General features: G+C 42.3%; 2 protein-coding genes across 3 annotated transcripts in view; both read right to left on the bottom strand.

Moving 5' to 3' along the window:
* Positions 1-3,238: 3,238 nt before the first annotated feature.
* Positions 3,239-18,403, bottom strand: LOC146551262 (leucine-rich repeat neuronal protein 1). 2 transcript variants are annotated; one of them, XM_085260438.1, is made up of 14 exons: positions 18,217-18,403; positions 12,707-12,836; positions 10,350-10,512; positions 10,112-10,257; positions 9,087-9,188; positions 8,603-8,787; positions 7,847-8,089; positions 7,321-7,443; positions 7,069-7,191; positions 6,387-6,801; positions 5,090-5,219; positions 4,818-4,996; positions 4,050-4,208; positions 3,239-3,787 (listed from the first exon to the last, which is right to left on the bottom strand). In XM_085260438.1, exons 3-14 carry the CDS (start codon positions 10,429-10,431, stop codon positions 3,239-3,241), a joined length of 2,436 nt encoding a protein of 811 aa, XP_085116564.1. In that variant the 5' UTR covers positions 10,432-10,512; positions 12,707-12,836; positions 18,217-18,403. The 2 variants fall into 2 exon arrangements, with proteins under 2 accessions (XP_085116564.1, XP_085116563.1); XM_085260437.1 differs by lacking the exon at positions 12,707-12,836.
* An 863-nt stretch (positions 18,404-19,266) lies between these two features.
* elk1 (ETS transcription factor ELK1) overlaps positions 19,267-22,371 on the bottom strand; it is a 40,174-nt gene continuing 37,069 nt past the window's right edge. The window contains exon 12 of the transcript XR_014890134.1: positions 19,267-19,743. The gene's annotated coding sequence lies outside the window, so the exon portion shown is untranslated. The remainder of the gene's footprint in view (positions 19,744-22,371) is intronic.

Below are 22,371 nucleotides of genomic sequence, written 5' to 3'. Positions count from 1 at the left end.
TCAGACAAGATCGCACTAGAAGTATGTAAGAAGCTGTTTGAGACGCAGTATGTTGCCACTCAGCATCCACCCAGAAACACCTCGGGCATCTTTTGGGGCAGTTTTCCTGAAGTATTATCTAAAGAAAAGCAATCTTTAACGGTCACCGTGGCATAAAAGCTGCATGTAAAGAATCACCAGTAAAATCTGATGAATAACACTTAAAGGTTGGCTGACTTTACACGGAAACAAGGTTTTAGAAAAGTAGATAACTTAAACTTCTTCCACCATCTTTGCTGTTACAATTCCTCTCACAGGTTCAGGATCCACACTCAGTGGGAGTGCCTTTAGCTGAACATTGAATACAGAAATAGCAGACAAGCTGATGCACTGAAACAAGTTTAGATACTGTAACTAAAGTAGATTACTTTCGTTAGAGTAATCTTAGAGGTTGAGTGTGGAGGTGAACCTGCTCTTGACTTCCTCGTTTTATTCATTTAAAAAAGCCTCTGAACTCAATTAAAAGGAGGCGGGAAAGCCGGTTATTGGAATTTTATACTCTATTTGATTGCTCATGGTGCTTTCTTACTACTATCCTCAATCACACCAGAGGCCTATAACCTAACAGTTACACACTCACACTCTGATGGATGTATTGAGGGCGACTGTTGTGCCCAAGGATACTTCAAGGACCTCCAGCCTTCCAGTTAGCAGCTGACCCGCTCTACCTCCTGAGCCCCAGCCGCCCCAAATCAAACCATTTCTCACCTGCTGCACGACGTGAAGCTGTGAGCGGTGAGCAAACAGCACACGAAGGCATGTCTGAAGGTTTGTTTGTTCGTCCAAACCACAATAGTGAGTACAAAAACCTCCACAGGACCACGGTCAGAGGTCATCTAAGGTCGGGTCATTTCTAGTATGAAAACCTATTGCAGGTTGTTCACAGCACTCGGTTTGCTGGCGTATTTACCTTCCAAATGTTGTTTTCCTATCATCTTTATCTCTGGCTGTGACCTGCGGTCCTGTTTTTGGTTTTATTCATTTAGTTTATTCAATAAGTTTTTAAAAATGTATGACTTTTCAGGTGTTTTTGGAGTGAATTCGAGAGAATCTGTTCATTAATTACCCGCTGTTAATTCAAACACTGATAGATCGCCACCCACTGAGGTCACAACACCAGCAGACGCAGCCAGCATCAACAGAGTTACGTCCTGTACCTTTTTTAGCATGAAACCAAAACAGAACATGAAACAGGGTGCGAGGTGTCTGAGTTCAGTGACTGACGCTCTGACAGCTTTCATGGACGCTGCTGTTGGGAAGTTCTGAGGAAATGTTTAAAATAAGCTGACTCAACAGGTTTTTGGTCTTTGAGAAATCTCATCTGCCAGCATCAGTCAACTGAGCCGATAACAGACGGATATATCAGTGCGTCTCTAAAAGCGTTTTCTTCTCCCTGATGAACTTCTGAGCATCGCTGTCACACTCGGAAAGCTACAAATGAGATAATTTTAACAAAACCCTAAATCTGTTTCATTGCTGTGAAAGAGGTTTGTGTGAAGTTCAGCACCAGACTCGTTTTCATCAGGCTGACGTGTGAACCTGAATACGGGACCTTTAACCGTCTCTGAAGATATTTAAAGTGAGATCTTGCACACTGTGCTGAGTGTTAGTGCTGCATTTGTGTTCATCAGATGAACTAAATTACAATAATCCGTTTTTTTTAACAGTAGAGCTACTGTCAGTGTGCTTGACAGAGACGAGACAGGGAGAGAAAGAAGGGAGGGGGCAGAGGTGAAACTATCCGGACTCACTGGGCTTTCCTCTGAAGAAATGCCCAGTTTGAACCAGCCGCCGGCCCAACAACAGGACCCCGACCCACCGTTTGAGAAGCCGATCTGAGGAGAAACAAATCCAGCGACTTCCTGTTAATGTGTCTGTGTTAAATCTGTCCCACAGACTGTTCAGCTGCTCCGGTTTGACAGAAGAAGAAGGATGCTTTGAGAAAAGAAAACCCCCCAAAACTAAAACTTTCATCCTCTTTTCATGCTTCAGCCACGAAACACAAACCAGACGTCCACTTTCATCCTCGCACAGATCCCAGCACGCACAGCCAGTCGAAGTGTGCATCCCTAATCCTGTCAGATCCTGTTTAAAGGAGTTTTTTCTCCCCGCTCTCTCCGAGTCCTGGCTGATATTAAAAACAGCGTAATACTAAGATTCTTCAAACTCGATAAAATATAAAAATGTAATCATTCGGCTGGCCTGAAGTGCACTCGATAGTATTTCATATTATTTTAGTTCTGGTATTCAGATCGTTCCTTTAATCGAAAAGTCAACTCTTTATTTAATTACCTCTGGGCTGAACCACTGCAGTTAACTGTTGCTGGGCTCCTGACTGGTTCTAGTGGTCATTACACATGTCAACGTCACTGGATGACTTTTATCATTATTTAAAAAGCAGATTTGAGAGAAAAAATGCAGACAGAAATTTTTTTATCCCACATAAAATAAATTTGTGATTAAAATTGGACTCCACATTTTTTTCCTTTGGTTTTGAAAGTGTTTAGATTAATAGACACCAAGTGGCTCCAGGCTCTGTGCTTCTGACGCTTGACAAAACAGTCATGACCCTAATTTTAAGGCCTTGAAATCATCCAGATGGAGTTTTTAAAAAAGAACCTCTGTATGGTTCCATTGAAGGGGGAAACTATCCATACAGGTCAAAACTGTTTTTTGTGGCAGGCAGAAAACATGTTTATTTCTGCTCTAAAAGTAGACATTTTAACATGGGAGTCTATGGGGACGGACTCACCGGTGGAGCCGGCCTCAAGTGGCCACTAGAGGAACTGCAGTTTTTCATAACTTGGCTTTTGTCGCTTGATGATTTGAGAAAAACTCAATTTAAACTGCATAAATGAACTGACTTTAAAGGCACCTACACAGCTGAGTCTACCTGGAATGCAAGTGGTGACCTGGAAGAAAGGAAATCGATCAGATTGACGGCTGATGATGGGAGGTGATTAGCGGGAGTGAGCTGGTTTGGAATAGATGGACTGAAGCATGAAAAAAAGTCCCTTAAGAAAGCTGAGATGGGTGTCCTGCTGCTTTAATCAGTTCACACACCTGACCTCGCCGTCATCTCTTTGACTGTCAGGCTCCTCGCTGAGTCACATGACCCTTTTCATCCATACAGCTTCACTTCTGTGGTCCTCTTGCCCCCCCGAGTGTCTGTCAAACCTCCCCCTCCACCCTCCTTCAGCTACCACATGTACGTCTTTGTGGTGTCGATCTGACTCCCCCCTGCCTCCTCACCCCTCGCTCCTCCCTCCCTGTCTTCCTCCTCCTTGTCGTCTTTGTCCTTCTCGGTCTCGCTCTCCCACAGCGTGATGAGCGGCGGGTAAAGCTCATTCAGAGGGATGGATGTGGCGTGCTGCATGTACTTCTTCAGTGAGTGGCCGCAGGACTTGTGCTGCTGCACGCGCCGGCCCATGTACACCACCAGCAGCGCCATGATTGACAAAGCGAACATGGAGCCCATGACGGCCGCCAGTGCCACGCTGCTGCGCCGCGACGCCACCAGCTCCACTGAGAAACCCGCCTCTTTAGTGGTGATGTTCAGACAGGAGGTGTGGACAGGACCAGAGGGGAGGGAGGAGGAGGAGGATGGAGACAGAGGGGTAGGGGAGGTTCTAGGAGAGGAAGAAGGAGAGGTGGGGTGAGGAGGAGAGGAGGAGACAGTGAGGCAGACGTGGTACTCTGTGGCAGGAAGGAGATGAGTCAGGTTGTACTCCTGCACGTCGACTGGAACCTGGAGGGGGAGGGGGAGGCAGAGAGGAAAATGTAATTAGCCCATCGAGTGCCTCCTGCTGGGTGTAAACCGAGTGTGATAAGATAGGGTGTTGATGACAGAGCCCGAACAGGTTGAGCGATTGATAGCAAGTTTATATTATTCGTGTTTCCCACGCCACGCGTCAAACTTAGTTAAAGCTGAGTCAAAATAATCTGTAAATGCAAACTCCTGTGATGGCTTCACGACTTCCAGCAGTAATGTCATTGGGTGATATGTTCACCTTGGCCGTGTAGCTGATCTGAGGGTTGTCAATGTGCACGGTTGCACTGGTCCACCGGGGAAGAGGGCCGGGGATGTCATGATGGTTTGAACCCACAGCTGAAGCTCCTCCGCTGGGATATAACTTCCACTCCAACACCACAGACTGTGCGTGAACCACCTGCACATGAAACAAGAAACAGTGAATCACCAGATTCATGGAGGACAAACTGTCTGGAGCATTAGATAGTTTAATAGCAGAAGAATAGAAGGAGGCACTAGAAGAATAAAATATAACCAGAAGAAGTAAAGAAGAAAAACTAGATGAAGTAGAAGCTGAAGAACTAGAAAAAGAATAAATTATAGAAGAAGAAAGGACCAGAAGAAGACCTGAAGAAGAATAACGTAACAAACTGGCAGAAGTAGAAAAAAAATAAGTAGTAAGTTTGATGTAAAACTAGACAAATAATTAAACTAGAAGAACAACTTTAAGAACAAATAGCTAGAAGAAGAACAAGAATAACAAGAAACAAAAGAGGAGTAACTACTCGATGGCAAACATGAAGAAGAGGAAGAAGAACTTCATGAAAATATGGATAAAAATCACACGCTAGACGAAGAACAAAAGAGAAGAAGATGAAGAACTTGAAAAGGGCAAGAATAATAAGAAGGAGAAGATGCAGAAGATATAGATGAATTAGTGCAAGAACTGGAAAAATATTAAGAGCTCACAGCATATTTCTAATAACACCTACACCTGTTCGTATAGCACATGAAGGACAAAACGTACCTTAGCGAGCACCACCAGAGACCCTGCACCACTGGATGAGTTCCCCAACCAGGTCCTTTCTCTGCTGGGGTCATTCCCCCCACCAGACCAAGAGCCGGCATATCCCTGAGAGTCTACGAACACCGAGACACTCTTGGTGTCTGCTCCTTCGATGTTCCAAGCCACACAGGTGTACACACCTGTAAGAGAAGAGCAGCTTTTATGCCACTGAAGGTCCAAATTAAAAATCCACTTTAAACTGAACTGGATTTGAGCCTGCAGCTCAGACTGACCTGCGTCTGATGGCTCTGCGTGTTCGATCACCAGCGCACCAGGATCTGACATCCGATGCTTCTTCTTCCTCCTGCTCAGGCCACGCCCCTCCTCTGATATGATTGGTGAAGCCACTGCCTCTGAGCTCACCTGAGCAGATTCATAATGTCACTCTTTGGTGTCTCTTCACAGGATCATGCACTTTTTTAGTTCTCACTCATTGCATGAATTTATTTGACTAATTCGTTTTTTTTAGGTTAAATATGGTATACATCAGGTAGTTAAGGAATGGGCACATTCAGTTTTTATTAAATGTACGTTCAGTTTATGCCAGAGCTTTTTTTTCTTAATGATAAATTGTTTGGATAAATAAACCTTTAATTCTATTTCAGATGCCATTGCTCAAAATTTTTGCTTCATGTCATGTGAAGATACTTGTTTTGGGTTAAGAAAAGATTTTAGCTGGGGTACACGTACACACAACAGCAGACGTAGACTGTGACAATAGGACATGGAACACATGACGGACCGGGGAGACAGGATGAAACACGAGTAGAGGAACACGGGAACAGTCAAGGGGGCAAAACACAGAGAGCGAGAGGGGAACAAGTAGCCAAGAGAATGAAGAGAGCACAAGAGGGACATGACAGGCTGGGGAAATGTGGGATAAACAGGATAGAGGGGGGAACGTGAAATGGAAGACAAGACACAAAGACACACAAACCCAGACACACAGAGAGGGACACAGAGGACAAAGACTCAGGGGAACCTAATAACCAAGGAGCTAAACAGGACAACCTAGGCAATAAAGAATAAACTCAAGACTAACAAAATAAACCATAATACAAAAATGACATCAACATACAAGAAAACTCAAAACGGGTCAAATGACCCAGGACGATGACAGTAAGTGACTCCCACGACCCATCAGGGCACAGATGTCAAAGCTGTAAATGTACATGGCAGGAGATTGAGTCGCTGTGGTGATTTAAACCCATTTCCAGGGTGTCTCATGCTCTCACGCTGAAGCTGTGTCTGCTGGAGTGAGTCATTTAGTACAACTTAATGTTGCACTTGATTAATGTAGCTCTGTTATTAGCTAATCGCTAATTATACAGTGGAACAGACAGAACAGTGGAGATGCAGAGGGAACGACACACTGGGGAGTTTATTCACCACGTCCAGCATGAAGAGGAAGTAACGTGTAATAATCACTGTCTGTTGTGATAACTGATTAACTGAAATCAATGAAGTGAAAATGCTCAAAGCTTTGTGTTTCTCTCTGGGACTTGGACACACACAAAAGTTTCTGCCCACCTTGTCACCATTTGGCGTCACCCAATAGAACTGAGGGGCGGGGTCGGCGTCTGCCCAGCACTCCAGCGTAATTGGCTGCCCTGCGCTGACATTTATGGTCGGGGGGAAGGAGTGAGGAGTTATGTGAGGCAGGCAGCTGTTGGTACCTCCTCCGCCCCATCCAACCGCCACCACCTCCTGCAGCTCCTGACCGATCAGGTGAGGCGGGGAGGAGCAGATGGTGATGGAGGAATCCAGCAGCTTGAGGTGTGATTGGTTGCCAAGGTGAGGCCCCCAGGAGGAGAGGCAGTCGCACCGAAGAGGGTTCGAGTGAAGAGAAACCTCCTCAAGAGAATGGAGGGAGGAGAGGAGGTCTCCAGAGAGGAGGCTGAGCTGGTTATTATGGAGGAGGAGAGTCCGGAGGGAGGGCAGGTTACTGAGGGCAGAAGACCGAAAACAAAAGACATTGAATGAGGAAAAAGAAACGAAGAATATGGACAGATAGAAAAGAAAGAAGAGACGAAGAACTAGGAGAATGTGAAGAAGAAGATGAGGAGACAACAGCTGAAGGAGTTACAAATGTACAAAATCTAAAAAAAAAAAAATCTAAAAAAAAATCACTTTTACTCATGAAAAACATAACGTATGTAAAAATAAAACATAACATCAGTGTGGGGTGGCTCAGAGACCGTTAGACACTCACCTGAAGGCCTGTGGGTCCATGTAAGAGAGGCGTGGGTTGTTGCAGAGCTCCAATTTGGCAAGTTCTGGAAGGTTTTGAAAAGCTGCTCGCTCCACCATCAGCAGGTCCTCCATGTTGTTCAGACTGAAGCCAAACACAACACTGCATTTACTACAACGTGCAACCGTGGCAGCATCCTAAGGTGAAAAACAAAGCCAGAAAACTCCAACAGCTTGGAACAACGTGATCTCTACTTTGTGTTTTCCAGCCAACCTGAGTTCCTCCAGGTGCTCAAGGTTCTGGAAATCTCCCTGCTGGACTCGACCAATCGGGTTCCTGTTCAGGTCTAGGAACTTCAGGTTTGGGAGCACGCTCAGAGCATCGCGAGGAACAGACCTGCCATGAGAATGAAATTCAGCCATGGCTCCAGTGGCAGAAGGTTATGGAACTGAGACCTTATTTAATCATTGTACATCGCCTTGAAGCTAAAAGTGTGTTATTAGTGGACATTCAAGGCTCTGACTGCTGAGAACCCTTTAAAACAACTTTCCCCCCACCCTGTTACATCAACAGTATCCTTCACTACCACTCGTATCAATCACATCACCATTTTCCTTTGATAATGGCTATTTCATCTGTCAACAACTACAAGTTGCCATTTTCAATGCTCTCTGGTCACCACATTGCTTCTATTCTTGCCCTTTATGCATTTAAGACAGGAAAGTCTACTTAATAACAGGGTTATAGCTAGGTCTAACAGGCTAAGAGAAAGTAAACTAGGGGTCCTGTGCTGACGAACCTGAGCCGGTTGTCGTAGAAAGAGAGGCTCTCCAGGTAGTCAAGGCCCAAGAAAGCAGCAGAGGGAACAGAGGCCAGTCCCATTCCTGCCAGGACCAGGCTGTGGAGGCGAGACAGAGGCAAGAAGTTCTTCTCCTCAAGACCCAGGATAGGGTTTTCCCCAATCATCAGAATCTCCAGGGATGGCAGAGACTCGAACCAGCGACTGTCGATAGCCACCAGATGGTTGGAGTTCAGGTGGAGCCTAGGAGAAACATCAGAGAATAGAGAACTAATTCAGATGAAGCTGAATGGTAGCAACATGACAGGTTTTTGAAAGTTTTGGGGTGGATGTAGTCCCTGAGAGTGACCTAGTGAACCTTTAGGAACTTTCAAGATCTGATTATATTGGTCTTTGGTGTTTTTTTAAATTGCTTTTAATCTTATTTATCTTACTTCTACCGGTATAGTGAATTTGACATGAACAACGACCAACTTCACATTTGCTGGGCCCAGATCTTCGACAGTTAACATCAGAGATGGATGACTCCTAGATCCAGCCTTCAGATTTTGTCTGCTATGATTCTGTTCTCAGAGAAACCCCCACGTTCTACCTCCTGAGTCCTCACTGAGAAAGGTGTACTGGCTTTAGCTGGCTCTGGTGGTCTTTTTAAGGTTCTATTCATCTCATATGCAGTTCTGATGGTCATCTGCAAGATTCTGGGATAAGTTAACAGTCAGAATGAGGTTTGATAGAAGAAGTGGTGGTGGCGATTACCGCAGCAAGTTGGTGAGGCCGGCAAAGGCTTTGGGTCCGATGGAAGAGATGTGGTTATGGTTGATGTAGAGCTCTTCCAGACTGGAGAGATTCCTCAGACAGAAGTCCTCCAGCTCCTCAATGTGGTTCTCCTCCAGGTACAGAGTCACCAGGCGGCCAAGAGAGGACAGGCCCATGGAGCCCACCTGAACAGACAAGAAGAGACAGTATTTCGGTATGAAGCTGACTTAGAGCGGATTATCAAGTTGGACCAGGATGCAGATAAATGTAAACCACATTTTTTTCACTTCAGTTACAAGTTGTAAGCAAAATCCGGCATCTGGTGTAAAGATTTGATCTCAAATCAAACATGCAGACCTACCCACTGCGCCGAACCCCGTGTGAATATGTAGCAGCTGAAAGCTTTCATCCAGCTGTTACTGACATCTGTATCCTGCTGTTCAACAAGACTGTGGATAAATATTGAGAATCGAGAAGCGCATACCTGTGTGAAGTGGTTCTGAGACAGGTCGAGCTCTGTCAGGTTGGTCAGACTCTGCAGTTCAGTAGTTATAGAGGAGATGTTGTTACTCTGCAGCAGCAGCACCTGAAAGGAATGATGAAAAATCACATTCAGAATATATTAACAACATAATGACTGGTCAGTCTTTCAACTGGCTCATTAGAGTCAGGTCAGAGTCAGAACCCCAGTTTATGTTAATGTATGCAGGGTCTCATTAGTCAAGAACAGAAAATACTCTCCTTTTGATTCAATCCCAAAGCGATGCTCTCTGCAGGCATGAACTGAGAAAGACGCTACCTTGTTCTTTGGGTTCATGAACTAGAGCAGATGTAACAATCAAATTTCACAATAAATCTCTGTCATCTTTGTAAGTAGTTCGGTGTTGTCTGATCCTTGTGTGCCTGCAGACACCCCTGAGGGTCAAAAGAGCACAACCATACACTATATATAGTGATGGATTTGAAAGGTATGTAGGCCAGAAAAGTGAATCAAGTGCATGAATGCATTAAACCTGCTAACAGCCAGCAAGGAGGGTGGGGGGTGGGGTTCCTCTGGTTGCCATTGAAAAATTGATAGAAGTCTGGGAAATGAGCCTATTGCTCCCCTGCTCTATTACCACTGTAAAAATGTTCCTGATGAGTTTATGGTCTGACTTGCTCAAAGTCTCATGCTTTGTTTTGGGTAAATGATGGTCCCGAATAGAGCACAAAAAGGATAGAGCAACGTTTGCTTTGGGTTTGCATCCCGTGACTGACAGCCACTTCTCACATTGTTTAGCCCATGACTCAAGGAGTCTGAGTGTGTTATTAATATTTCTTAGCAATAAGTGAACCAAGCTGCTTCACACTTAAGCCTAAAAGTTGTTTTTTGTTACATTTTTATGACACTGTTGTATGAGCAGGCTTTTAAATTGAAGGCAAGCTAGAGACATAATACATAATAAGAAATGTATTGTAAAAGCTCATTTTTAGGCTCTGCATGGAGGTCCATCCATGCAGGGCTGTTACCTGCGTATCAGCAGAGATGTTGGCTGGTACTCTCTGCAGATGGAGTTCATTGCAGTCGACTGTCCTGGCCTGGTGATGCACAGACTGTGGGGTGTACCACGGCCGCGTCTCACATACACACTGCAGAGGGCACAGCACAGCGCCACCTGGAGGGAACACACACATGCACCAGGGCTGTCTTTAAACAACATCTGCGGATCATTAAATGTCCATTTGCATCCTTTATCCTAATCTTTACCTTGGCTGGTCCCGCTCATTTCAGCACACGCTGATGCTATAACCAGGGAGAGGAGGAGAATGGAGAGAACTTCAGATCCCATGATGCACTGGGCTGTGGCGCAGGATAAATAGCGATGACACGTGCCTCCAGATGGCTGGTCGGAGTTTCATCTACACAAATACTGAAAAAGTAAAGGATAGAATTTTTTTTTTTTTAAAGGAATTTACTCTGTTGAAGTTGCTGCTAGCAGATACAGTTAATCATTAGTTAGCCTAGCTTAGAATTTAATTAAATGTCTCTAAAGAAGTTGAGTAAGTGAAAACACCTGGGTTGATTATGTTGTAACAGCAGAAATGTGGAACCGTCACAGACTAAGCATGAAAAACTAAACTTTAAAGTGACAACGCTGCAGTTCCTTTAGTGGCCACTTGAAAATCAGAATCCTTTATTGATGCCTGAGGAAAGCACGTGGTCACAGAGAAAGTGAGAACATTAACTGAGTAACCTAAATTAAACAATACAATATATTACAAAGTTACAAAATACAACAAAACAGCTCAAATATATACAAATTATAAATAAATTAAAAATATATGGTTGAAACTGAGGTGCCCTTCTTATTTTCTCTGTAGAGGATGTGTAAATATAAAGGGTGTAAAGCTATTACACTGTGTACTGCGCTTTAGATGGAGGAGTTGTACAGGAATGATTTCCTGTGTCGTTCAGTGGTGCATTATGGGTAATCTCAGTCTCTGAGTGATTTGTAGTTGCATTTATTAAAATGTATCTGTACAGTTTATGCACAGGTACATTTGTCACTAGTAAACCAAACTTACTAGTGGCAGATGATAACTCTCTACCCTACCACGTTCCTAAAAAATAGGAACGTGGTTTATTCAAGCATCAGCTAAAACTGAAGCTTGAATAAACCAGTCGGCGGCATCATGTTGGCTAAGCCAGTGTTTTGTTTACAGCTTGTGACACACATTCGCAAACAAACATAAATATTTCATTAGCAGGAACTGTGTCAAACTCATGCTGCAGCATCCATCAACACACAGCAGCAATTAATCTGACAACGCAGAGGAGAGGAGGGGGCAGCGGCCTGGTGACACACAGGATCAAATCAAAGTGTGTCTGCAGCCGACCAGCCAATCCCAAAACACACACTCGCTCCTGTTTCCAACACTTCTGAGGACATTAAACTCTCTCACGCTCATTCACTGGGGCCACAACTTTAAAGTTTTACTCTACAGTTTTATTGCACAAGTTCCAGCTCTGGTCTTCATTATTTTTCTCTATTATATTTTATACATTTGTTTGCAAAGAAACCATTGAGGTTGTTTTTGCGTGTTTTTATGCAAAGTAGCAGCTCTGACATTGCACTGAGATGAACAGAATAGGATAAAAGAGCCATCAATATATCGGTCTAATTTAAAATGAAACCAAAATCAGGTCTTCAAATTAAAATGTCCTCAATGTGAAGAAGTTGAGTCCCCACAACATGAGTTATACAAGAACACACACACACACACACACACACACAGCCTCTGTTAATGTAACCAGACAGCCGTGCTGCTGTTGATGTTGCCCACACACACGCACACACACACACACACACACACACACACACACACGCACGCACAGCGGGATAGGAAATGGGGACACCTTGCCTCTGGTGCCATGGCAACCAGCCAGGAAGTGACATAGCAGGACAAAGGGGAGGGATTGACCTCAGTGCCGCCCCCTGATTGGTCCAGTTAGTTCTCACTGTGTCCCAAATCCACACTGAATATAATCACATGCACTTTATGTGTGTAACATAGACTAATGTTTGTATTTATCATATATGAAACCTTAAATTCTCTAGTTATTTATTTATTTGCTCAACTGGAATGATTTTGTAAACTTGGAAAACTGCACTAAAATAAAAATACAGAGAAAATGTCCTTAGTTGTAGCATTTCTTACTTTGGTAAAAAATGTATTCCAACTTGCCTGATGAGGCCATGATGGGCATGTTTATTGAGACTGCAAGACTGAGTCAACGGCTATCAGGAAGTTGTGTTTTTACTGTAATTGCTGTCCTGATTTTCCTAAATCTTCCATCTTATATATGCCATCCATACTACCGTATAATAATTAAAAGACTAAAATTAATACTGAAACTAATTAAAACAAAACATTTTCAAAAAGCAAAAACAAAACTGAATTAAAAATAAGATGTTAAAATGGCATTAAAATAAAACAAAGTTGAAAATTACAATTTTTTCCTCCCATCGAGTCCTATAATACCGAACACACTTTCAGCTGCCTGCTAGCTTTTAGAAAGAACGCACGATTATCACACTTCCATGTAGGCCTCAGTTTTCATACCTGGAAGCTACTTCAATTTTCACATACAGCCCATCATTCAGTTGTACTGAAATCATTCTATGAAGTCATCTTATTTTCAGGTTCAGCTCATACTCCCCAGTTCTTCGCTCCTTTCCTAATGTGGTCGCGTCTGCTTAAAAACAAACAGGACAAAAAGGAAAAACTTTAAAACAGTGGCTTCAAACAGTGTGTGTGTTTCTGTGGCAGGCTGATATGAAGCACGGCTGGTAGGTTGGACACAAAATAAGCCTCTACCTGCTGTCCTCCCCTGAGGCAGCATGCACATCATTTAAAAAAAAAAAAAAAAAATCATCAGAGAGATGAATGAACACAGAAAATCAGCTTGAACATCATGGGAAATACTACAAGGGGCTCTGGTTAGTTCACTATATCAAAGAACTTTGGGTCCTATGGAGCTGTAGACCAAAAATACACATTTTGGGAAGGGTAAACATTTATTTCTGGTAATTTCCTTCATGCTGTGGACTGATTTAATTGTGCTTCTGTGAATAAATTGAAGTTATTGTGCCAACATTTTCAAAATTCTTGATTAACCAATAAGTATGAATTAGCAGGACACTATTATTTTATGGATAATATGAGCTTTCCTGTGAGAAAACAGAAGAAAATGCCATTTTATTTCTCTTTGGTCATATTATTGATACCATGTTCTTTCTTGATACTGTCTTTCATAGTCTAAAAGCTGGTGTAAACAATTAATTTAGCAATTTATCTTAGTTTTGTGCCACTCTATGTGCCCTGGGCTGAATACCAGCCAATTAATGTGCAATAGTATTATCAGTAAAAGGAAAGGATTCTCTAATAACAGCCGGGCAGTCTAGCATCTGTGGTTAGTTCATGTCTGTATTAAGCTTTCAGGTTGTTTTTGCAGTAATTCTCATAAAACCCCAAATAAATGCTGACTTTGGAAGTCAGTCGTGTTTTCAGTCCGCTGCTGGTTCATAATAATACACTCCAAACAGTAATGATTGTCTGTGGCTTTCTGCCTTTTAATAAGCTTTTTGTGAGGATATAATGTGCAGTGAGTCAGACAGCAGAGCTACTGGGACAAAAGGTGCACAGGGGGGTGGGGCAGATTTGCCACTAGTTCGTTAGCATATTATTAAATATCGCTCATTAAGTTCAAAGGTTTGTTGATGAATTTGCGATGAACGTATCAAACCTGAACACAGCACGGTAAGAACATGTCAGCATTTGTCTGACAGATCGTTCAAATGTCTGAACCTCCTCCTTCTGGTTAGTGACAGACCAGAGGAGGTTCGTCTCTCTGCTCCAACATCTGAACACCCCCCCGCCCCTTTGCTGTTGAGCAGATGGAATATTGATGAGCTGATATTAATTATTTAAGCAGCTGTGAGTGCCTCATTTACTGTCCTTCTCTACAGGCTGTGATTGGAGGAAAGCAGGAGATGCTGGTTAATGAACTGTGACACACACACACACACACACACACACACACACACACACACACACGTCTGCCTTTGTAAGGACCATCACAAACATAATGCCAATCCGGGACCTGCCTGATTTTAGCTAAACAAATGTTTAAACACTCAGATAGGATTTAAAAGGTCTACTCTTGTTCTAATGTTCCAACAAATGTCCAATTTAAAAAAAAATGTCCTCACTTTTCACTGATGTTATTATTTTGTGAACATCTATTAACTTTTTTTAAGAAAATGTCCCCATTTTGTGTAAAGTTTTTCACTTTTTACAAATGTACTAAATGCTGTTGGGGTTGAACTCAAAAAAGTAGGAAAAAATACATTACTTTACTTAATTACTCCATAAATGAACTACTTTGTTGCAGTACCTCTTACATTGCTTTGTAACATGTCCTGAGATATATTACACTACAGCTACCATTTAACAATAAAAATGTTGTGCAACATTCCTGCACGCTGATATAACTTCCTATCCTAATGACAACACACGAGATCTTTCTTGTCGTGTTTAAGTATGAACCCAAAGCTTAAAATCAGCCTGAAGAGCATTTCACAGAAATTAAGGTTACAATGCTTCATGCCTGACTGTGCATCACTGCTTTTATTACCTGTGTGAAAAAGTGATTGCCACCTAAACCTAATAACTGGTTGGGTCACGCTTAGCAGCAACAACTGATGATTAAGCATTGAAGATAACTGGCAATGATTCTTTCACAGCGCCGTGGAGGAATGTTGGCCCACTCATCTCTGCATGATTGTTGTAATGAATTTTATAAAGAACTCCAACCCATTCAGGAATGCACTGTTAATGACTTGACTGGTTAAGTAAGGGTTAATGTGAGATTTAAAAGAGATTTAAAAAGTAAAAACCTTTTAGTCCTCTTCCCCTCAATCCCTAGCCACAGCAGACTGATGCCCCCCCCCCCCCCCCCTTCACTGTGGATTTTGCAGGGGTTTCTTCCTGTTAGAAGGATTTTTTTCTTTCCCACTGTTGCCAGATGCTAACTCTTATAATGCAGCAAGATGACTGGTGTTGTGATTTTGGACTAAAGAAAATAATATGAATACATTTTAATTGAATTGCTTAAATAAAGCTTGTAAATGTACTAATCTTGCAAAAAAATAATCAAATAATGGGCTAATCAGCTGTCATTTGAGCTCTAGAGTGGATATCATTGAATACTACTTGTCTACTTTTACATTTAACTACTATAACAATAAACTGTTACCAAAATTTGCCATTTTGTCTCTCTGTTGGTCATCGTGGCTTGAGCTGAAGCAAACCTGCCACGGCCTGCTAAGGCCCGAGTTTGAGCTCTTATGAAGTCTTCAAAGCCATAGATTTGTCATAATAGTCAACCTAATTTTGAAGTGCCTTAAACCTGCATTCTTTTTAACAGCCAGTAGGAGGCAGCACATCTGGTTGCATCAAAGTTTATGGACACTCGGCTCCTTCGACCAGTGACCTCACGGATCAGTCAGGTTGGTCTGATTAAATTATAAAGTTCAGTTTATAATTGAAACTGAAATTGAATTGAAACATCTCTCGTTTTAAAATTTTGGTCATTCTCCAGATTAAGAAAGCAGGATTATTTAGAGCAGGGGTGTCGAACTCCAGGCCTTGAGGGCCGGTGTCCTGCAGGTTTTAGATCTCACCCTGGGTCAACACACCTGAATCAAATGATTACCAGGCCTCAGGAGAACTTCAAAACATGTTGAGGAGGTCATTTAGCCATTTAAATCAGCTGTGTTGGATCAAGGACACATCTAAAACCTGCAGGACACCGGCTCTCGAGGCCTGGAGTTCGACACCTGTGATTTAGAGTATGAATATTAGCTGATGGTGTTTCACTCAGAAATTGTTACATAACGAGTGTGTGAGCTCGTCTCAGAGTCAGACCCACCCCCTTGCTCACAATGTCTCATCCCAAACTCCAAGACGGTGATGCTTCACTAACCGAGGAAAGGAGGAAGGAGGCGCAGCTGATTTATAACACGGGACACACCAGGAGCACTTTGTGAAAAGGAATGCATCAGAGTAATTGCTTTAACACAATTATCTAGTTTTCATAATCACAGGAAGCCATAACTGTAACTGAATGTGCATTTTGATTAATTCTTCTGCACTGCTGCAGGGACTTTTCAGTGTCTCTCGGTTAAATTCATCTGCTCTACAACCACAAAGAGACACAAAACAACCACAAAGGGACGGATTAACCTGTCTGAATCACTGCGAGCGTGTTGCTGCAGTCGTTCTGTGGAAAATAAACCTGAGGGTTAACTGAGAGTCGAAGAGGTAAGAGGTGATTACATAAAGCTGAGTCGGTGTTGCTGTGGAAACCTTGTGGATGTGAAACCAAGTCGACTGAAGTGCAGAAACTCTCTGACCTACTTTCATTCAGAAAAATCTATTATGCAACAATAAGTCAAGTCATCCTCCTTTCTGTCTGAATCTGCATCAAAATGCCAGAGGTTCACGTCTCCCGAGGAAGATGAGACGAGGGAGCTTCGTTTTAGACGGATGATGACGACTATATAGATGGATTTTGATTAAAATCTGCACAAAAAGCCAGAAAGTAGTTGCTGCTGGCCCGACACTGAAACGCCAGTCTGACTAAAGAAAAGAGTTGCCACTGACGGGTAAAACATTTACACGAGATATCTGTAATAAACTTAAATAGCTCGAAAAAAATTAGTGTTTTGTTTCATCGTTAGGGAATTAATTAGACTGAAAATACACATGCAAGGAGATGGAGTGAGACTCAAAAATACTGTTGATGACATCAAATCTACATTATAAACCCAGTAAATATTTTTACTTTAAGTGGTGCAACAACCTCACCCACAACACAATAAATTATGCAAACCTAATTAAAACAAAAGAATGACTAAAGTCTTAAAGCAGCACCACAAAAACTGCACACCTGGCCCACACTCAAACTGCTACCCTGAAACTGAACCCACGAGCCTGAACGCCAATAAAAGACTGGGGGCGGAGTCAAAAGAACCCCAAGAAACACAAAATCCAACAAACAAAACTCGAATCTAATAAAAGGAACCGGAGGAAAGAGGAATAGCAAGCTACACATACAGGTGGAACAAACAGGTGATACTAATAAAAGGTGTGGAAGATGATAAAAAGAAGGAAAAAGAACAACTGTAAAAACAAACACAACAAAAATACCAGGGACCATGACACCAAGTCTTAAAACTTTGTCAATCAGCCCATAAAAAGTGCAGACGGATCAAAGCAGCAAACACAGTTTATTAATACATCTGCAAGAACATCTGGAATAATAATGTTGATAAAAATGTGGAGGCACTGCAGACCGAGCGTCAACCTCACGGGCTGAAAGACGAAACTGCGGCTAAATAAAATCACTGAACCAGGCCTCTCAACCATGTTTGTACTGCTGGAACATTTTTTAAATGAGAAGTCCTGACAATTTCCATCTTTTATATACAGTCTTTGGATAGCCAGGGACAGGGTTTCTTCAAAAACACTCTTTCTACTCATTTTATAGCAAAGACTACAGTTCCCATGATCCCTGAATAAACTGGACTTTTGCTTCGAAACCCAAACTTCATAAAATGATTGTGTAGCACAATCAAGAGACAACAAGAATAACACACCTGTATAAACTTTAAAAAGACACCACATGAGACCCGATTTTTTTGTAAGTAGTTTTGATGTCATGTTTTATATCTAAAACTCTTAAAGTTAAAAATTAACAATGCCTGAAGACTGAAGTTGACTTTCCCTGCACAGTGCGGTAAACACAGAGACTGATTAGAGTCCCGTTCATCTTTTCTCTCTTTATCACTCAGTGTCATCAGCATCCAGCTGCATTTCGGCTCATTTAGGAACAAAGCTCGTGTTTCGCAGCAGCGACTCTTTTTCTTTGTGAAAATAAAGAAATGCTAAACTTTGAGGTGAGTACCCGGGATTAAACCCGGGTTTGATTCATGATTCGTCCCTCCGTCTCACTGTGGTGTCCCTGCAGAGCTCCGTGCTCCAGTGAGGACAGACGCCCATGTTCTCACCTTGCTCCTCCGCCTGCTGCTTCTCCTGCTCCCAGCCGCAGCTGCAGACACAGCCCGGGGCAAAGCCTCACAGAGCCGGGCAGAGCCTCACAGAGCCCGGGCGGAATGAGTCCGGTAGAAGCGGGCGGTTCTCCGGTCCGCTGATGTTTTGGTGATCCAGATGAGGGCGGGCCGAGTCCTGCTGCTGCTGGCGCTTTTATCTGAAGGATCCCTCCCTCTCTCCCTCCTGTCCTCTGTCAGGTCCGCGGCAGCTGACTTCCCATCAGCCAATGGGATTTATAGGCCACTGGACGAGGGACCAATCAGGGAGCTCGGATGCTGCACAGAAGCGCTGGAGGAGGAGGAGGGTGAACGATGATGATGAGGAGGAAGGGGAGGGTGGGTGTCTTCTGACATGACGTAATGCTCCAGATTCACCTAATGACTGAGAGTCTGCGCTCCCCTTGTTATCTCTCTCTACTTTGCTTCTTCTTCTTCTGTGGTGTCTCCGTGGTGCTGTCTGATCTGAGGCACGAACCAGCAGAAAGTTTAAACAGGAAGTTTGAAACTTCACAAGTCAAAATGTCTTCAGTCACACATCAGACGCAAAGAGTTTACTGTTAAACAGAGAGTATCTAAGCATGATGTCAGTGCTTTATAGCTTACATCGCACTTCATCTCTTTTTTATTGGGACATTTCATGGAAATTCAATCAGTGCCTATAAATATAAATTAAATACACTGAAATTAAAAGGTTTTTTAGTTTTAGTGAACAACAATGTAACAACACATTGCTTCATTTCCTCCATAAAACAAAACAATTTGGGGGCTTTGTTTGTATTTATTCTTATTTAGTATAAAAAAATAACCAAACAAACAAACAAACAAACAATGTTGATAACGAATCAAACAACAAACAAAAGAGAAAAGTTTGATAAGTTCTACAATTGTGATTGATCACATTTAGCAAATGTGTTCATGATAAAATGGAATAAATGAATTAATATTATCATTATCGCCTTCATAATACCAGCAACAATTCTAGGATTGTAACGCAATAAGTAAATAAGAAATTGTTAGTATTAAAAAAGCCACAGAGATTTGTGAGGAGCCACTGCTCTACATCAGAAGGAGCCAACTGAGGATTTTTTGCAATCCAGCCAGAAGGCGATCCCTCGACAGACCCAGAGCTTATTTCTGGGAACGCCTCGATATTCCCCAGAAAAGATGCAGACAGAAAGGTGAGAACATGAAGAAATCAAAAATGGAAAAAGGATCAAATATAAACACGCAGAAACATCCACAGTTATCTTTTAGTTACTGCATTTTTATTTAATTTCCACTGCGAGTCCCAGCGAGGTTCTCTGATCTCTGCGGACGTCCAGCACTCAACACTGTGAGGAAACCAAAGTAATGCGAGACACCTGCTGACATCATGAGTGATCTCACATTGATCCAGTAAATCCTCAGGGTGAGTCAGCGTTACTGTACATGGAGCGAAGGCGAGGATGAGGACATCGAGGTGACGATGGCTCACTTTAAAAATGACTGGACAGAGAGGAGGGAGATGATGAAGACGTTTAAACGGTGGTGAAAAGGAAAAAGAAAACAAGATGCTGAAGAATAAAAGAAGACTGATCGTCATTCTGATCACAGATATGAACCAAACTCCACACAAATATCAGCTAATTTAATATCAGTCAGGAGTTGTCACAGATTAGAGCAGTAAAAAATAAATCCACACCAAACACTTCTCGTCATATCAGACCTTAAATCTTTAAAACACTGACAAAGCAGTGTTTCAGCAGGACTTTTAAATATCTTTATTTTTTAAATCTGATTCTGATGGACATTATAAAGTCTTGAGACTTTGATCCAGTCAGGTTTCTGATGTCACAAAAGTTACTGATAAAAGCCTTTTAGAGCAGTTTCAAGTTCAGAGTGGTTCAGTTGGATTAAGTCCCCTCACTTCCTGTCATGGTCCGTGGGAGTTTTCCATCTGTGGCTGTGGGTCCTCCCCTTTTGGGTGGGGCCAGTGCCTCACCTGTATTCCATCTGCAAGCAATCAGCGGGAGAGCTACTTAAACCTGTGCAACCTGCCTTTCCTCACCAGTTTGTTATGCTCACTAGTGTGGTAACTAGAACGACCCTCTGAGACTCATGCTAGTTGCTTCTTCCTCGTGTAACTCTGTTTTCCCTGTGTTTGGAGGTGTTGCATTCCCTGGTTCAATCTCACCTGGATATTCTCCATCTCTTTGCCCTCCGACCTTCTCGTTTCACCTGCTTATGATTGTGAAGTTCCTGCCTCTCCGTCTGTTACAGAATCCCTCCTGTTCCTCTGATGCCTTTTCTGTGCCCGCTCCTGCAACCTGATTTACTAGGCCACTCCCTCTCCGTCCCAGTCACTGACCCTCCGTGGTTATTTACTTAAGGCTTTGCCCGCTCTGTATTCTGTTATTTGTTTGTTATTTATTTGGTGTGCATTTGGGTCCTTTCTTTGGGTGAACGTCTAGTTGATATTGTGGGGATGAACAAAAAGTATTTTACCAGCATAATATAATCTGCAGTATGATCATTGCTTTAACAATGTAACAGATAGCTTTAAGATGGCCTTAAGATGTTTATGATGATGTTAACTTTGTATTTCAGGTGCAGTTATAACTATTTTATACATATTGCATATCTGTGCTTATTTGAGTTGATGTTCAGGTTCTTTAAAGGTCGTAAGCCTCACTGACGTGACTGTTCAGGTGATACATGCTGAGGGAAAACTAGAACATAGAAGGAATTGCAATACATGCTTACAAAACACTTATATCAGTTTATTTTATTATCTTTTATATGTTCATATTCTTGTATTAAGCTTTTAGTAGGGGTTCTTGATTAAAACATTTATTTAGTAGAAGACATACACATAGTCTCAGTGAGCCTCTGGTCTGGTAAAAGGTCAGAAGTGCGAGAGGTGACATCGAGGCTGAGTGAGGTCGTGACACACACACTTTAAATTAGATTTATTTAGAGGATGTTTGGCTGTAACTGCAAAATTGTCTTGGTAAAAGAGGAACCGTTTCTTGGTGTCTCGGCAAGAAAGAGGAATAGGATAAGAACTGAAAGGTACACAGGAAGTGCCAGCCATGAAAATAGACGATGATGTTCTGTGTAAAAGGTCATTGTGGTGTTGATTTGACGTATGTATAAAATGTATCTGTGACGCATGAAGGGGCGTCAGTAAACAAACCCTGATGTTATAAAATAATTGTTTGTGCTTTAGTAAGTCGAAGATCAATTGCTGTTTCCAGTGATCTTCCCACGTGTGAATTAAAATCTTCGTTTGACTTCACCCGGCCGGACCAGTGTGGTTATTTTTCGATCACCTCTTGTACCCTTCCTCAATTTTTGAATCTTAACAATGACACTTGCTGTTTGCTATTATAACCTTTTCTCAATTTGTGGATAAAACATCATTTAAAAAATTCCCGTTTTGTTGGAGATGAATATGAAAATGAAAGCATGACTTAAATTAAAACAAAACAAAAACCAATTGCAAATATTTAGTGTTAAAAGCACTTCCTCAAAAGAAACGCCAGCAGTCCTGTGTTCACCTTCTTAGCCAATATGGGCGAGCCGGGGTCAAACTGCTGAGATAATTATTCAAACCTTTTTGTTTCAGTTTTCAGAGATGTAATATCAATAATCTTTTCTTTTTAAACATGAAAGCTAATTAGACCATAAAAACTGCACCTTGCAGAAAACAGTAACCATACATTAGCAGTACAGTTAAACCAGCGTGTGTGTGTATAGGAAGCAGCTGCTGGGGGTTGAAGCTGATGCTATCATGCTTCAAATCAAAATGCTGTAAGGTGGTAATGTGAGGTCTATGAGACTCGGGGCTTTAACTGCAATTGTTCTCCTCTATCGATGATGAAAATACATTTTTGGGCTACATCTCCTCAGAGCCTCCATTAATCTCTGTTCATACTGGAATAAATGATCAGCGTCTCCCGTAGAACAACAAGACCAACCACTGACAGCTCCAAGGCTCGTCCTTTCTTCTGGGTGGTTTAAGGACGCCAACAGGAGGATTTACTCCACCTGCTCTTTTCCTGACCAGAGGTGAACTCATGTTCAGAGGATCAGAGGTTTAATAAAAAGTAAAGCATGGATTCATGTTTTATT

The sequence above is a fragment of the Mchenga conophoros genome, linkage group LG20 (genome assembly GCF_057382185.1).
Source record: "Mchenga conophoros isolate Kocher_MC1m ecotype Shallow Benthic linkage group LG20, M_conophoros_male_GT1.1, whole genome shotgun sequence".
Lineage (NCBI taxonomy): Eukaryota > Metazoa > Chordata > Actinopteri > Cichliformes > Cichlidae > Mchenga > Mchenga conophoros.
This window is presented reverse-complemented; position numbering and strand designations above follow the sequence as displayed.

Excerpts from the sequence above, each read along its gene's own strand:
- LOC146551262 (XM_085260438.1), bottom strand. The coding sequence starts at position 10,431 with ATGGGATCTGAAGTTCTCTCCATTCTCCTCCTCTCCCTGGTTATAGCA. Across the intron at positions 6,802-7,068 it reads ATGGACCCACAGGCCTTCAG|TAACCTGCCCTCCCTCCGGA; the intron begins GTGAGTGTCTAA and ends TTCTGCCCTCAG. Across the intron at positions 3,788-4,049 it reads AGATCAGCTACACGGCCAAG|GTTCCAGTCGACGTGCAGGA; the intron begins GTGAACATATCA and ends CTCCCCCTCCAG.